Source organism: Diachasma alloeum, unplaced genomic scaffold, assembly GCF_001412515.2.
Source record: "Diachasma alloeum isolate Michigan unplaced genomic scaffold, Dall2.0 Dall_scaffold_00206, whole genome shotgun sequence".
NCBI lineage: Eukaryota > Metazoa > Arthropoda > Insecta > Hymenoptera > Braconidae > Diachasma > Diachasma alloeum.
Window position 1 is genome coordinate 69,769 of NW_021680371.1, and position 16,423 is coordinate 86,191.

At 36.4% G+C, this 16,423-nt stretch overlaps 2 protein-coding genes across 2 annotated transcripts in view; one reads left to right on the forward strand and one right to left on the reverse strand.

Annotated features, from left to right (window-relative positions):
* The window catches only part of LOC107036124 (amyloid-beta-like protein), a gene marked incomplete at its 3' end in the record, with an annotated part of 135,271 nt that overhangs the window by 54,234 nt on the left and 64,614 nt on the right, over positions 1–16,423 (reverse strand). The window contains exons 4-6 of the mRNA XM_015253865.1: positions 14,692–14,818; positions 10,178–10,268; positions 950–1,080 (exon numbers count right to left, since the gene is read on the reverse strand). Coding sequence (XP_015109351.1) covers positions 950–1,080; positions 10,178–10,268; positions 14,692–14,818 — 349 coding nt within the window. The remainder of the gene's footprint in view (positions 1–949; positions 1,081–10,177; positions 10,269–14,691; positions 14,819–16,423) is intronic.
* On the forward strand, positions 3,336–6,708 carry LOC107036217. The gene is made up of 4 exons (XM_015254010.1): positions 3,336–3,462; positions 4,675–5,147; positions 5,247–5,485; positions 5,575–6,708. The coding sequence occupies exons 1-4, from the start codon at positions 3,442–3,444 to the stop codon at positions 5,853–5,855; spliced, it is 1,014 nt and encodes a 337-aa protein (XP_015109496.1). The 5' UTR covers positions 3,336–3,441; the 3' UTR covers positions 5,856–6,708.

Consider the following 16,423-nt stretch of genomic DNA (forward strand, 5'->3'; position numbering starts at 1 on the left):
TACGAAGTTATTACGCCCCCCCCCTACAAAATCTCCCGGACAAAATCTCTTAAACAAAATCTCCCCTGAGAGGAGAATCATCAAATTCGATACAAAAAAATGTTAACAAAGGTTTATTTTAAAAATTTATATTTCTATGTTTCTTTTCCTTTCATTTTATTTGAGATAGCTCGGCGGTATTTCCCGGGGGGGGGGGGCGTCGACAATCATTCTGGTTCCCCTNGGGGGGGGGGGGGGGTGCGTCGACAATCATTCTGGTTCCCCTTCTACCTACTCCAAAATCCTTCCCGACAATATTTTGTGATGTCACAATATGTGGATATTTTGGTGATTTTGATTTTTTAGGGCGAATTCGTGTAAATACTTTGAGTTATATTTTTTGATTAATTTCTTTTTTTATTTTCCTTGATTTTTTTTTGTTTGGGATGATTGCGTGAACCCGCTTGAGTCAAGCGATATTGATTGCTGTTTTGCAAATGTTGTGATTGGAGCAGTTTTATTCTTTGTGTTTTTTTCGTCATTATTTGAACCTCTCGATAAGTATGTTTTCACGTTTTTCAATGACTTCCGTGAAATAAAGACAAGTGAGTTGGAAATTTTTTCATTTGCTTTTTTTTCCTTTTTAGCTGTATGATCGATAATATTGTTGTGATTGTACGAATAAGTTTTCGGGGGAGATTATTGGGGGGAGATTTTGTCCGGGTTTTTTTTGGGTGATATTGTCCAGGGGGATTTTGTCCCGAGATTTTTTCCGGGGGGGAAGATTCCTAAAATCCATTTTTTTATTGATGGTCAGTCGACAATGTGGTCACTTATTGGTCATGTGACGAAAATTGTCATAACTGGCCTCTGTGATGTGATAGTAATATGATGTGTCACTGAAGTGTCATAAAATTTTTGCACATGCCTATTCCGAATCCATCATGTAATGACTCCGTACGTTACATACCTTTCAGATGCTTTGGACAACATACGAACTCCACGCCTGAGAAAAGAGATATTCCACAGGGAAGAAGCATTGCGAAACTTCGGAGATTCATATTTCGCTCACGACAGGTATCAGCTGCCGTGGAGTTCCACCTTAAAGTGTGAGAAGAAGGTTTTTAGCAATTCAAATATGTAATCGAAATCACAACTAAAATTTTGAATTGGAGGAATTACTGTTTATTTTCAATTTCTCGTACACAAATAAAGTTCTCAATGTAATAAAAAAAACGGTTATAATATCCCGAGAGTTATACTGAAAAAAAAAATTCTGCCCATTAAATTTGTTTCAGACAAACAAATGTCCGTAATTTCCATACAACATTTCCCTATGACTTCTTGGCTGAAACAAATTGGGTTGACAGAATTATATTTTTTTCTCACCTAAATGAGTAGGTATTTTCAAAAATCTCCCTTACATATAAACGAATATATGGCTAATTTCGCTAATTAATGGTTCGATTTTGTACCTTCCAAATTTGAATATTGTTGAGGCTGTCATATGGTTTTCTCAATGTCGAAAAGACAATAAATTTTTTAATCCTTTTTCTTTCAATTTTATCGCATATGAAAAATTACTTTTAGACTTTTCTATGGAAAAATTGACTATTTTCTCAATTTTTTACATTTTCCTTTATTGTATTTTCAAATCTTTGACAAATGATAAATTATTTTGTAAATAAAAACGTTCAGAGGGAAAAAAATGAAAAATAAGCTGGGATTTGAGCCTATCCGACAGAAAGCATGTGACTATTGCTTTTTGCGTTATTAGTATTTTTCTTTTTTTCACTTTTACCAATTCTACGAGCAGTAAGCTTCAAAATGAATCCGTCGCAATTTCCAGTCCATGTGTCTGTGACAGACATACAACCGTATGTCACGATGAACCGTATGAACCGTAATCACGATCTGCAGGGTGTCTACAGGGAGATTTGTCAATCTTTTGATGAAATAGATTATATACAAAAGGTATCTCTGAAACGATTCGGCCGATTGCGCCCATTCAAAATACAAATCTTCAATATTGCAAGAGACATGTTAACACGGGTCAAAAGTAATTCAGTAATCAAAAGTAAAATTCAGAAATGAGCCTTACTTTTGACCCTCAGTTGTGATTTTGATCCTCATTTTTGTGACTCTTAGTTTCAAGCCTTTGATTTTGTAACCTTAGTTTTTGACTCTCATATCTGACCCTCATTTTTCACATCACACTTGACCCTCGTGACCGTTAAATTTTATTCTTGCATCTAATCTTTAGTTTCAATCCCTATACTGAGGAAAACAAAGTTTTTTGAGAAGTACATCTTTATTTATATCCAGAAACTCGTAGCTTGAAAATTTTCAAGAGCAAACTATCGTGCAAAATCTTCTTGGCAAAAAAAATTTTTCGGAAGATTTGGTATAGTTGTCCTAAAGACAAGGACAATTTCTTAATGACAAGAAAGCGATTTCTCATACCAAGAAAAATCGAATTAATTCATTTAATAGTTGTTAGCCTCGACTCTAAAAGAATGTAATGCAAAAACCACTTGAATTGATTTGAGAACTCGTTTTCTTGATATGAACCGATTTCCTCATCTTTCGGACAACTATAAAATTTCTTGGCGTAAGATTTTTTTTCTTAGTGTGAGATCTTGTGCGCTTGGAAATTTTCGAGCCAGGAATATCTCGATACAAGTTAAAACGAAGTTCTCAAAAAACTCTTGTCTTCTTAATGTATTTTCTGCTTTTATTTCAGACCCTCACACCTAAACTGATGATTCGTTCAGATTCTTTTTTCTGACCCCGATTGTTGACCATTATTTCTGACTCATACCTTCGAGACCCGGAATTGTGACTTTCATTTCTGTCCTTTTGTTTTGACTCTCATTTAATTTCGTCATTTCTAACCATAACGCCTAGCCCTTGTGACGCTTAGTGTTGATTCTTATATATTTCCGATCCTTATATAATCCCACCTTCCCCGATATAAAACCCGCGCAATCAATGAAATCGCGTTTTAATAAACCCCCCTCCTCCACATATATAAGACCCGTCCCGGCCAAGCGAGACCTCCACATAAGACCATACATAAGACCCTTGCTTGAAACCCCTCACACTGATAGAAGGGATTTGTTAATGTTACTTTATGAATTCAGTTGAACCTATTTTCACTGATGCAGTTCATGCAACTGGCAATTCATTCCATTTAACCAGAAATCTCCTTTCATCCAATTACAAGGCAATTCTCGTTGCAGTTGTATCAAATCAACTTTTCTCTTCCGCCAACCGCGTATTCGGTAATAGTTACCGACTCGAGGGTAATGCAATGCGCCATCTAGTTGAAGGTTAGATCACCGGTCCATATTGATATGTCGCAGTGACGCCGGTTGACTTCGGATAAATTATTTATTATTGAAATTATTCACGTTAATTATTAAAAAATGAAAAGTTTATTTGAAGAGTGGAATTTGATTGATGTTTTCGAGAAATTGGACGGTAAGTACATTGATGTATTACGAATGAGTAATGACGAATGAATCGATCCACTGTTTGATTACATTTCTGTTACGTGCATGTTGGAAAATAACCTATTCATTAAAATATATCCCAAACTCTAACCATCAATAATGATGTCTCAATTGTTTCTACAAGTTCCTGAACTATTCTTATGCCTTTCTAATATTTTTTGTTTCATTATTCCATCTCTGGGTTATTTTTCAAAAGCCATAACCTTCAAAAATTTCTATTTTATGTACGAGCATTTAACCCTTGTCATTTTTTGTTCTCATTTCGTCTTGGATTATTTCACAGAGTCTGGGATCAATAATCTGGAAATATTGGAAGAGTTTTTGAAATTACCACATAACGCGACAAACAAAGTGTTATAACAAATTTGGAAAAACTATTCATCTTGCAAAAAAAATTCAAAGAACACGTAGGTTTATAAGAGTAAAATATATCAGTACACATTTCACGATTAAAAAAGATTCTATCAAATTCGACATTGAGGTGATAAAACGTGACGAACTAGAACATCATTGTTTATCCATGTAGTTATTTGATTTAAAACTATGTGATAAAAGTTATCTTTACAATTTCTCCTCAAATCCTTCACTCTCTGGATAATCAATTAATTAATCATATTTATTTATTTATTATGTATAAAGACCCCACACCACAAGGCCAATTATTGGGTCAAATAATTATAAAAGCATCAATAAAATAAAAAAAAATTACAACAATAATTAAACAATTAATATGAGCTGAATAGACTCGTGAAGTTTTATCACGTCAAAAATAACAAATTGTTCTAACGAGGTAAGTCCAGGAAATTTGTCCAGATTATTTTGTAGATTTGTTGAAGATCAGTTAATTGAAGTGAGATGAAACAATAGAGTAAACTCGCAATGATTTTTTCAAATTTTCAAGTTTTTAAAGCATCCTTGAGGGATTTCAAATGTGATTTATCAGGCCTAATCTCCCTAAATCAGTTCACACTACCATTATCCTTAACAAAAATCTATTTATAATTTTTTTTTCAACTCCTTGTGTTGTCTGATGATGAGAATGGAATGTGTTGGTCTTTATTTTAATAGGGAGAGGTTGGAGAGAGAGAGAAATGAGAGGCAGAGAGAGGGGCAGAGGGCAAATGGAGCTATAGTTGGTGGTATTTACTGTGGTTAGTAATTTCTATAAATTGTCTTTCAGATTGAAACAACAAAGACTGTCAAAACGTCCAATCAACGTCTCTCTTCTGGTGCTCAAGGTCAAGTTTTACCAGACGAATTAGTAGTAATTGCCAGCTCTACATTGAATGGAAATGAGGATGATATTAACGCAGAAAATTGTGAGGCATTGGAGAATTTTCTGGAGAGTCATGCCTTGGTAAATCAGGATCTTGAAGTTGACGTTGAGGAGGAGATAGAACAACAACTAACGGAAAGTTGTAGCAGATCAGATAAAATCGCAGATTATTCTGGAGATTCTCTCCCAGGGCATTCCTCCAAGCGTAAAAAGACCACTTCAACAAAAGTTGATCATGACGATTTGAAGAAAATAGTGAGAAATCATCCTTACGGTGATGCTGTGTACAGGATTTATAAATACAAGCAGGAGTTATCAACTACTTGCCAGGCAGTCTTATGTGAAGTAATCACCCTGCATTATATCAAGGACAATTTGTGAGTATTATTGTTAGACAAATTTTCATTCTTCTTCCCAAATTTTTTGAAGTCATCAGCTCCAGCTTTATACTGATGATATTTTTTCGGATTTTACAGAAAAAATCCAGAGTTTGAGGCATTAGCAAACAAAATTGTGGCACTGTTTCCCAAAGAGATTGTGCAAACCTACTATGTACCACCAACACGCAAAGCAGTAAGTAGAACCTCAAAATCCGTTGCTTCCAAAGGAAAATTGGTGGATAAATATCACAATCGGTTAGCAATCATTCGACTGGCGAACAACCTTGAGAAACAATTCTTGCAACGAGGTGTTGAAGCTACTGACATTCCTTCAGGTACTTTCCTTCTTTCAGATCACAAATTGGTAATTCCATAGCTTTCCTTCCTAGTTTTGCTGATTTTCATCTATTTTCATCAAATGTAGATTGCGATGGAGACGCCCGCCAGATGAGCAAAGCTCTACTGGTGCACTGTAGAGATAAAACATTGGTGACACAGCACTGGGGAGCGACCTATTCTCTTCGTCAAGAAGATATTGGGAATAAAAAATACAAAACCATTGACGATGTACTCACCCAATGGCCTATTCTAACTGGGTCTACCAGTTATGACCTGATTGAGAGCGACTTTGACTGCAAATTTCGTCGCGAGAATGTTTCGAAATTCTACATTCAGTTGTTCATATTCAACTGGGCAAATGGGTAATAGTTACAGAACCTCGGTTACAGCAACTGAATCCTTCTATCAGTGGCACTCGATGATAAAGCCCAACTTTCACCACCCCGCCCATAAATCCCTCACCCCATTGATAATCCCATATCCTTTCCCATATACAAGGTGTCCCAAAATGAAAGGTCGTCCTTGTAAAAGTAGCTTGGGGGGCTCATTTGGATACGAAAAGTCTAATGACATTTTTCTGTCCGACAGGCAAAAACGGTTCTGACACCACGTTGAAATTCATTGCGGGTTTTCTCAGCCGGGTATGATCATAGGAGAACATTTTTTTCAGCTCATTGTGCGTTAAGTGCCCAATCAATTGGCATCATTTTTATTCCTCCAGCCTAAGTAAGAGAGGAGATATGAATTTCCAAAGAAAGGGTGTTTTGCGTTGAATTTTCGCTTTGTTCGCGAATAACTCGTCAACAAAGCGTGGGAGAGAAAAATGTCATTAGACTTTTCGTCTCCAAATGAGCTCCCCGAACTACCCTTACAAAGACGACCTTTCATTTTGGGACACCCTGTATTATCCACCCATGTATAGCATGACCCTCTAGAATCGATTGGAATCAAGTCTGATAATAGACTTAAATCAAGTCGAAAAATCCACTCGAATCGAGATCAAAATAGACGTAGATCAAGCGAGGAGCTACTTACTCCATAATTAAGTGACACCATGATTTTGAAATGAAGTCGATTTCGAGTGATTTCAGTGATTTCGGAAAAAATGATTTCGGGCATTTCGAGCCTCACGGAAGGTGATGTCATGATTTCGAATGATTTCATTAATTCTAAATTAGTGATTTCAGGAAAATAAAGTTAATAAATAATAGAGGTGGGGCAAAACGGATTGTGATAAATTCTGAAAATTAAAACTAGCAATAATAACTGGCAACTGATAACAAATTCGTTTGATTCCACTCCCCCAATCTTAAGCTAATCAGGATGAAAAGCGATCCACTTTACCATTTTACTATGGCAGTGAGTATACGGCAGTTTATTACCATCGCCCGAGTAGAAATTTCGTCGGGAGCCCCCAACGTGCATTGGGAACCTATGAGTTTGTTGCGGGTTACTGACTCGTAGGTTGTACCTGACGTGTAACCCGTAGGTTCCAAACGCAACAATACTCGTAGGGACGATTATTGTCCGTTACAGATGAGTTCACCACCGATCACTCTCACGTAGCTCAACCCGTTTGTAACTTATTTGTCCCTTACAAAGTATTAACGGCATTCAATTATCCAAGTCCAGCCGGGCATAACTGGTCGAGAATTCAGCAGTACACTAAATAAGGGTCAAAATCAGCAGTCAGAAATGAAAGTCAAAAATAAAGATCAGAAATAAATGTCAGAAATAAGGGTCACGAGAGGCAGGAATAAGGATCAGGAATTAGTGTCGAAAATAAGGGTCACGAGGGTCAGAAATGCGAGTCAAAAATACACGTCAGAAATAAGGGTCATGGGGATCAAAAATGGGGATAAATAATAGAAGTGAGAAATAAGGATCACGAGGGTCAGAAAGGGGGATAAACAATAGACGTCAGAAATAAGGGTCACGAGGGTCAGAATGGAAAGTCAAAATTGAGGGTCTCAAGGGTCAGGAATAAGGTTCATTAATAAGGGCCAGCAATAATGGTCAGAAATAAAGGTAAAAAAGAAGGGTTACAATTAAGGTTTAGGCATAATAATCATAAGTCAATCGTCAAAGAATAAGAATCCTCGCCTTATCTGGCATGTCGGAATGTGATATTCTCAAGAATTACAGGATAGTGGACTTGGACTTCAGCACAGCAGACGATCATCAAAGTAACATCGAGTACGGTTCGGAATTGGATGGGTGACCACTCACCGAAAATGTGATTTTTTTTTCTTTTTCTACGTATATAAATCGATTCTTATCATTGGGCATGCTTTTCCATAGCAATTAATGAGTTATTCATTATTCACAAATTGTTAATAATAATTAGATGAATAAATAATCATGTGGATTTTTGATGGGTTACACCTACGTGTAACCAGTGAGGTAACTGCGTGACGTTTCCGTGAGTTCCTTGTAGGTTGAAAGCTGTGTGGAACCGGTGACCACGTCGGTTGCAATTGATAGGTAACTGATGATAAACCGACGAAATTTCTAGATCGTTGGTAGGCGTGTCAATTTCAAAATCACGAATTACTTGCACGGTTCGCATTATGCCAGTGCGCCACTGATTTCGGTCATTTCATCGATTTCAGACCATTTCACGTGATTTTGGAGATGATTTCGAAAATGATTGCAGAGAACTGAAATCACTTGATGTCAGTGATTTCGGTGATTTTACGGATTTCGGAGTGATTTCGGAATGATTTCATGGCAGAGTGGTGTCGTGATTTCGGGAGTGAGTAACCTCTCTGAATCAAGTCGATTAATCTTCTCGAAACAAGCTGAAAATCGTCTTGAATCAAGCTGCAAAATTGACGTGAATCAGGTTGGAGATTCGACTTGAATCTCTCTGTGTGAGCGGCAATTATGTATTTTTCTCAAATTGCTTTCGAAAAATGTCACAATATTTACACATTTGAGCATATTCATCACTTGGTCTGATTCATATGCCTTTTTGTCCCTGACCAGAAGGGGAGATGGGCATTTGACCTCTATTCCTGCACCGCCATTAAACTGAAAATTGATGAAGATTTTATAATCATTCCATAGAATGGAATGATTATATGAAAATTATGAAATAGAGAATAGAGTAGAAACTCTATTCTCTATTTCATAATTTTATAACAAAAATATCTATCCATTTCAGAATCTGTTGAAGTTCATTGCAATTTGGCATTGCGGTGGAAATGAGCTTTTTTTCTGATTTTGCAATTGTTTATATACACACAGAATTTTTGAGTGGAAACACTTTTTTCCTTGAGAAAGAAAGTAATAGTAGTGAAATTGAAAATCATTGCGGGAAAATATGGTTCATAACTAGATCCATTGAATTTTTTACTCGTATGGTTGGCCAGTTCTCGTTTTCGGCTCGAACACCAACTCCATACGAGTAAAAAACCCTACCGCACTTATCCTGAAATATGCTATTACCTCGTACATTTGATAGATGCAATCCTACAGTCATTAGAAAAAATCTTAAATCAGAATGATAAAAATCAGTACGGAATCGGTACGCTTTTCGTTTACGGTAATCCTAAACCATCTTTCCCTCCAAAAACCCTATCTCAATTTTGCCCTACAATCACTTTTTTCTGCAGTTCCAGTTTGTCCCACTCTCCCGTTTTGATACTCAAAAATATTATAAGTAGGGAAGAGGTAGAGCGGTTTAAGTCGAAACATGGTTACAAAAAACATGGTTACAAAAGTAATCTTTTGTGCCAAAAAACATATTGTGGCCTTCTTGGGAGTCGATTTGAATGAAAATTTGTTCCTTGAAAAAGAAAGTAATAGATCTAGTACGTTTTATATCTCCACTACGCTTGAGTGTTTTTTTTGTCCTCTGAAACGCAAAATTTATTCAAAAATTAACAGGTCGAAAAAAATTCTCTTTTCCAGGTAATCAAATGGAATGAATAAATAAATAATATTTTTAAACTTTTGAACGTTGAAATACCATATGAGAGGCCTGAACAAAATCGAGATTCTCCAAGTACAAAACTGCGAAATCACCCATATCAAGTTCCACAGGTTGGAAATTTACATAATCGTTTTCATCATTTGTGCGTAAAGTAAAAAATCTCAGTTTTCACACATTGTGATGAAAAATAGGGCTCGACACTCATGGGAAAAGTGTTCTGTGATCTTTGCGAGGGTAGCACTCGCCTTCGGCGAGCGCTACACATCTCCGATGAGTCAAAGCCATTATTACGCACTCGTATCGGAATGGACTATTTTGTGCAAGAACGTTTCAGGGTAATACCCCGAACCATTTTGAAGTTCAAGGGGTACGTGGTAATTCAACACACATCACATTCACATTTTATCACATTTGCAAGTGAAATTTTAATATCCAGTATCATTGTGGTACAATCAACAAATTTTGATTATTATGCTTGTTAGACGACACGAAATTATCGATATGATTTGAATACCGAAATTTTATTGACCGATATTTTGACGGCAAAAGTAATCGTAATAATTACAACAATTTAATGCACAGTTTCATTCTATTTCAATAACACTTCAAATGATGCTAAGAATATGAAAACTTCAGAAGAGTTACACAGCGTTTATCACTTGAGTAAAATAATCTTTATCGATTTATATTCTAGGCGAAGAAATTACGAAAAAAAGCAATTCTTCGAATATGACTGAGTCACATAACTTACTTATGAGATTCCCAACATTTCGTATGGTTATGTAAATGATCAAAAAGACAGCCTTCTGGTACTAGAAGTGCATCACTCTGGAAAGGTCCCTCTGTAAATTTGGCGTAACATAAGTGGATTAGAATGATTAGTAAGATTTGATGAAGTTACATGCGAAGTTTCACAGATAGCTTTTTATCCTTCATGGAAAAAATATATATCCGAGCATATATCTCAGATACATCACTTATATTTGCGGCAAAATATGTAATATGCGAGATATAAGTGCATACATATGCGCAAATTTATATCTAGTATATATCTTACAACGAGACTGCCTCTAGAGCGAGATTTCTGCCGAGAGTCTCGTCGAGACCGTCAGGGTCCCACGAGGGTGCTCACGAGGGTCATACTGTGCGAGGGTTGAATGCGGCAAGGATCATGCCTGGTGAGGGTTATGCCTTGTGAGGGTCAAACGTCATCAGGGTTGTACTTCGCGAGGGTTAAGAGTCTACTCAGTAATTTTGGCCACAAAACGAGAATGTGCTAGCGAAGTGAATATGTCATATAATAATCAAGAATGGTGATAGGAAAATTGTAAAAAAAAAGCTCTGAGTAGTTTCATTGTTTCGTTCGTTTTTAATTAATCATTCAAGTTTCCGCTTACACATCGGCTTTATGAACGCTATTTTGTCTCTTACCCCTCACACTGTTGATTAACTGTAGTGCTAACCAACAAAGGAGACTATATTTATGTATATTAAACCCTCAAAAATATGGGCATGAAGATTTCTTATCGAATTGTGTCGTTAATTTATTGAATAAATTAACAATAACAATAATGCGTGATGTCTGTCACTATCCAACGGACGCTATGTTTGATGCTTCGTTTCTCTCGAAAATAACCTCACTAACTTAATAATTTTACGCTTTACTTATCTGCGCGCGCATCCCGGTTTTGTCTTACTGAGAAGACCCCTTAAAGGTCCTACCTCATCCAAATTTCATCCAATCATTTCCTATGAGGTCACAAGGATGGGGAACGCTATATAAATTCCCTTCTTTAATGTAAAAAACGTTTGGATATTGATATCGTATATAGCTTATGGAAGTTGAACTTCGTCAGGGTCATACTTTGCGGGAGTTGAACTTCACTAAGGTCATACCTTGTGGGAGTTGAATGTTGCCAGGGTTACAGCTTGAAAGGGTCAAACGTTACAAGGATCAGCCCTCACAAGTTTGAAACTAGAGACAGACAGGACAATCTTAAGAATAAAACGACTGTATGGGTCAACCGGGAAAGGCAAGGAGAATAATTACAAGGATTCAACAATCACAAAGGTCAATCAGGAGACGCAGGTACTACAATCACAAGGGCCTTCAGATTATGTTGCTAGTTGAGTGACATAATCAGAAAACTCTTCCATTTGATTCTGGTGATTTTGTGCCTTGTCGTGTAACCCATGTTACCGTTTAAGCCACGCATGATGACCCTGGTAACGTTCAAATTCTGTGCAACATGACCCGTGCGTGGTTCGATGCTTGCAAGGTATGGCCGTGGCTGTATGTGCCTTGCAACGTTGAGCCCTCGCAAGATAAACCGGAGAGCCTTTTCATTATTTTTCTCGATTTATGATCGTTATCTCACGTAATCTAGACAATACTCAAAATTTGGATATTTTTCGAGACCGAGAGAATTCTCTTTAACGTCTCGCTTTGGAACGTCTCGTACGCATGCGAGGCTGCAGCCCAGCTAACAAATTACAGTATTCGAATAGTGAAGGATCAAATCTTAAACTATTGAACTGAATCCGCATTCTGAACATGCATATGAGCAGATTCACGCTAAATCAGCAGGACAAAAAAGTCGATGCTGGAGATTTTTGTCTCAATTTTTTTCTGAAAAGATGGCGATCAGACAAAAATTTTGAAAAAAGAAAAATTGAAAAATAGTAATAATTGAGGGAGTTACAATTTTTTGAAAATAGCTAGTTTTTGTCCAAAATTTTTTTTTCCAAATTGCCCCCAATATTTCTGCGGGTCTTCAAGCTAACAAATCGTCCCTTGGCACACTCAAAGAACATGCAAACCTTTCAAAATTAGATGTCATACATAGCATTATCTTCAGTATGACGGGGTTTATACGAGAAAACTTCTTTTTTCTATCCATAATTACTAAAAGCGATAATTTAAAAAAAATCTGAAATTGTCAGTAAAAATTGTCAATAAAATGAAAAAAATTCGGGGGCCAATTGGAGTTTGTCTTTCGCTGTAGTTTGGCGGTTATTATTTTTTCTAGTAGGACAAGTATTGAAAATGGCCGAAAATCGCTATTATTCCTGCAATCATCCTCCAAATGAGTGAATATGCAATTGCATAATTAAAAATGAGTGAATTCAATTAAATTTTCGATTACCAACAAATGAAAACTCATAAAAAAATGTATTTCTATTGTATAATTAGAGAAATAATAAATTTTTACTCAAAAAATCCTACTGAAGATGAATAGAAGATAATGAATCTAACCTCCACCATTTGCTAATATTTAATTGAATATCCACTTATTTGGGCGATAATTGCATGAATAATAGCGATTTTCGGTCATTCTCAATACTTGTCTCAATAAAAAAATTAGTAATCGCCGTATTACGGCGAAAGATGAACTCTTACTGGCACCAAAATTCTTGATCTTTCATTGACAATTTGTGGTGAAAATTTCAGATTTTTAAATTAACTTTTTGAGTAATTAACCATTAAAAAAAACGTTTTCTCGTATAAACCCCGTCAAACTGAAGATACTGTTATATATGACATCTCATTTTGAAGGGTTTTTCATGTTCTTTGAGTGTGCCGAAGGGCGATTTGATAGCTGGCAACCCCGCAGAGATATTGGGATCAATTTGGATTTTTTTTAAACAAAAACTAGCAATTTTCAAAAAATCATAATCCCCTCAGTTATCTATAATCCTCAATTGTTCTTCTTTCAAAATTTTTATCTAATCGCCATCTTTTCAAAAAAAAATTGAGACAAAAATCCCCAGCGTCGACTTTTTTGTCCTGCTAATTTGGAGTGGATTTGCTCATATACCGTAATGATTACCGACATGTTTATGCCGACATGCATATACCGTCAATACGCTCCGTTAGAAAGTCGAGTATAAAGGAAAATCGATACACAAACTCATCTTTGTACTCAATCAGAACGCGAAATATCCCCACCAATTTTATTTACACATTCTGATTGGGTGCGCCAATTCATTTCCTTAGTAATTAGCTTCCAGAGTCTGATTAAGGCACAGGGTGAGTTATACGAGACTTTAGAATGGGCCAGATTTGGCCGGGAATTTGTCTGACACCTACGAGACCTCGCCCACTGCAAATATACAGATTTGGTAGTGAATCAGCTTGGAAGTGATAACACTCCGCCGAGCTATGGTTATCATAACCAGTATTGTTACATAACCAGGGTTTGTATCGGGCCAGGGATATGTCAAGACAGGATAATTCAAAAGCTTGGGAGGAGACGGACGGCGCTCAGTCAATTTTTAGTATATCTATTAGTTTTGAATGTTCCAGCACTCGTAGTATTTTCTACTTGCGCAACGGAGTGCGTTAAATTTTTTTATGTCACACCGTGCAATAAGTCGCTTCATCAAACAGGATTGATCTACAAACCGATCAATTGACCTGATAATGGAGACAACCCATCCAACGTCTGACCCTCGTCAGGCATGAATGTAACGACTTTGAAGTTCGCGAGGCCTGATCTTCGCGGAGTATGATCCTCGTGAAACAATCCTACAATTATGCTTTAACGCTTTGATCCATACGTTTTCCACCAAATTTATTGATTGTAATACGTCAATGTAAACAAGGGTGTCCAAATCGACCGAATTAATTTTTTTAATAAAAACTATTACTTTCACATCAGGGGTCCATTTTGTCCTATCCTCCCCTACATATGACCTTCAATGAACACTCTTCATTATTTTTCAATTTCTTCAAATTTGAGATGTTCTTATGTAAAATAATTTGGAATATATCTAAATATTAATAATTGTCCATGTAGTTCATTCAAGGTCATATGTAGTACTGTCATCCTACAATTAAACATAATTGCAATATTTAGAGATGGACTTGGACCACTTGGGAATGACTGGCCTGGAGAAATACACCCCTAAAAAAATAAATTCTACTCCCGAGAAAATAATACCTTGTCAAAAGTAATTTGTTTTCTCAGTGTACGTTGGCTTAACCTGATAAATCTAGTAAGCTTGGGTTAGCCATGCCAAAAGACCAACGCTAAGCCTGAAAAACCACTTTTCTAACCACCCTCCTTAGCAAGGGAACGTTATGTAGATTGTATTGTAGATGGTCAAAAACATATTTTACGGCGAATAATGAAAAAAAATAGTACCATGAGCAGATTCTTTTCTTTTAATCCGTGCTTTAGTAGTTACGATTTTTTCTAAGTCTTTCGGGCATAGTTATGCACAAAGAGGGCATGTGTTAAGTGTATTAAAAGAGTGTATTACCCAGGCATCTGTATGGCTTCACCCATCTGGACAGTTTGCACTTGGTTCTTCCTGGCTTGCACCAACCGCCCACCCTGACATAATGAGATGACTCTACGATATTCGTGATATCTCTCTTCGGATAAGCCTGAAAATAAAAGATGACATTTTTCACAGAATAAAGAACATTTGAGATATTCCATGCCAAATGAGTCAACGGCTGACACTCACCCTTTTGGAAATTGATCTCGATTTTTTCTACGATTGGGGGACTAGACAAACTATCTCTCAATTTTTTTCAGATTTTTTCGACAGCCCATTCGGAGATATGATTTTTTCTTTGTTTTTTCTTTTTTTTTCAATAACTCGGGGTCTATTCAGCCGATTTTAATTTATGACGGCTCAAAATTTTCTATTTTCTATCATCTATGAGAAGATCTTGGGATTTTTTTTCAATCCCGAGGTGCTCATAATACCGAATTTTCTAAAAAAAATTGAAAAAATTTGAATTTTCAAAATTGTTACCTTTTATTTTTCTCATTTTTTTTCAGTAATTCTTATAATCAAAACAAGTATTTTGAGCCCTTATACAACTTGGGTTTCGTTCTGGATCTATTTTATTTTTAATTTTTTCTTCACGACAGTCCGCCAATTTGGTCAAAACACTCCAAAACGACTTCGATTATGTATCACAAAAATATGTAACATATAAGTATATGTTTAAATTCACTTCATACTGTTTATAATCAAAGTCAATCAATGCCATTTTGGGGCATTTTGACCAAATTCATGGAATTTCAAGAAGGAAAAATTGAAAATAAAATAGATCTACTGTCGGTGTCAAAAGTAAAGACCACTGGAAATAAACGTCTATAACTCGACGAAAAAAAAATCGTAAAAATATAAGACCAATTGCACTGTGTAATATAAGTATTTTTTTAAATCGTCAACAATCTCCGATGATTTCAAAAAATCGAGGAAATTCGTCAAAAAAAGGGCTGTTAAAACGATCATAACTCGTTATGGGGTTTATGGGCCCGCTCACCGTCGGTCCCTCAAAATTGAAAACACGTGTGCGTCTGTCTACCTCTTTCAGGGACGTCGATACTAGTTACCGTCGTTTGGGCTCTCTGGGGGCAAGCAATGTACAGTGTATTTGCGCCCCAAAGGGCCCAAACGACTGTAACTAGTATTGACGTCTCTGAAAGAGGTAGGCAGGCGCACAAGTGTTTTCAATTTTGAGGGACCGATGGTGATCGGGCCCATAAACCCCATAACGAGTTATGATCGTTTTAACAGCACTTTTTTTCACGAATTTTCTCGATTTTTTTTTAAATCATCGGAGATTGTTTATTAGAAAAACATTGACCGAATGTGTTTTACATTGAATTCAGAATGCATTTTTTTTCCAGGTCGGTTCGGCAATTCTACAACGAGATAGCCGCGGTCGACATTTCTATTAATTAAATAAATAATTATCACAACATCGAGTTTTTTCTTCTCTCGTTGGCTTCCCAAGGGTTCAACGAATCTCTGGAAAAATTGACGATTTAAAACAAATTTTTTTCGTACGTATGGTAGCGGTTCAAAGTTTGCCGACTTTTACGGACCTTGAAAATCGGGGGGTTTTTCGGCTTCTCACAGCGATTATAAATAAACTAATCAAATTAAAAACTTGAAACTTCGTATTGGGTGAGTGAAATACTTATATTACACAGTGCAATTGGTCTCATATTTTCACGGTTTTTTTTCG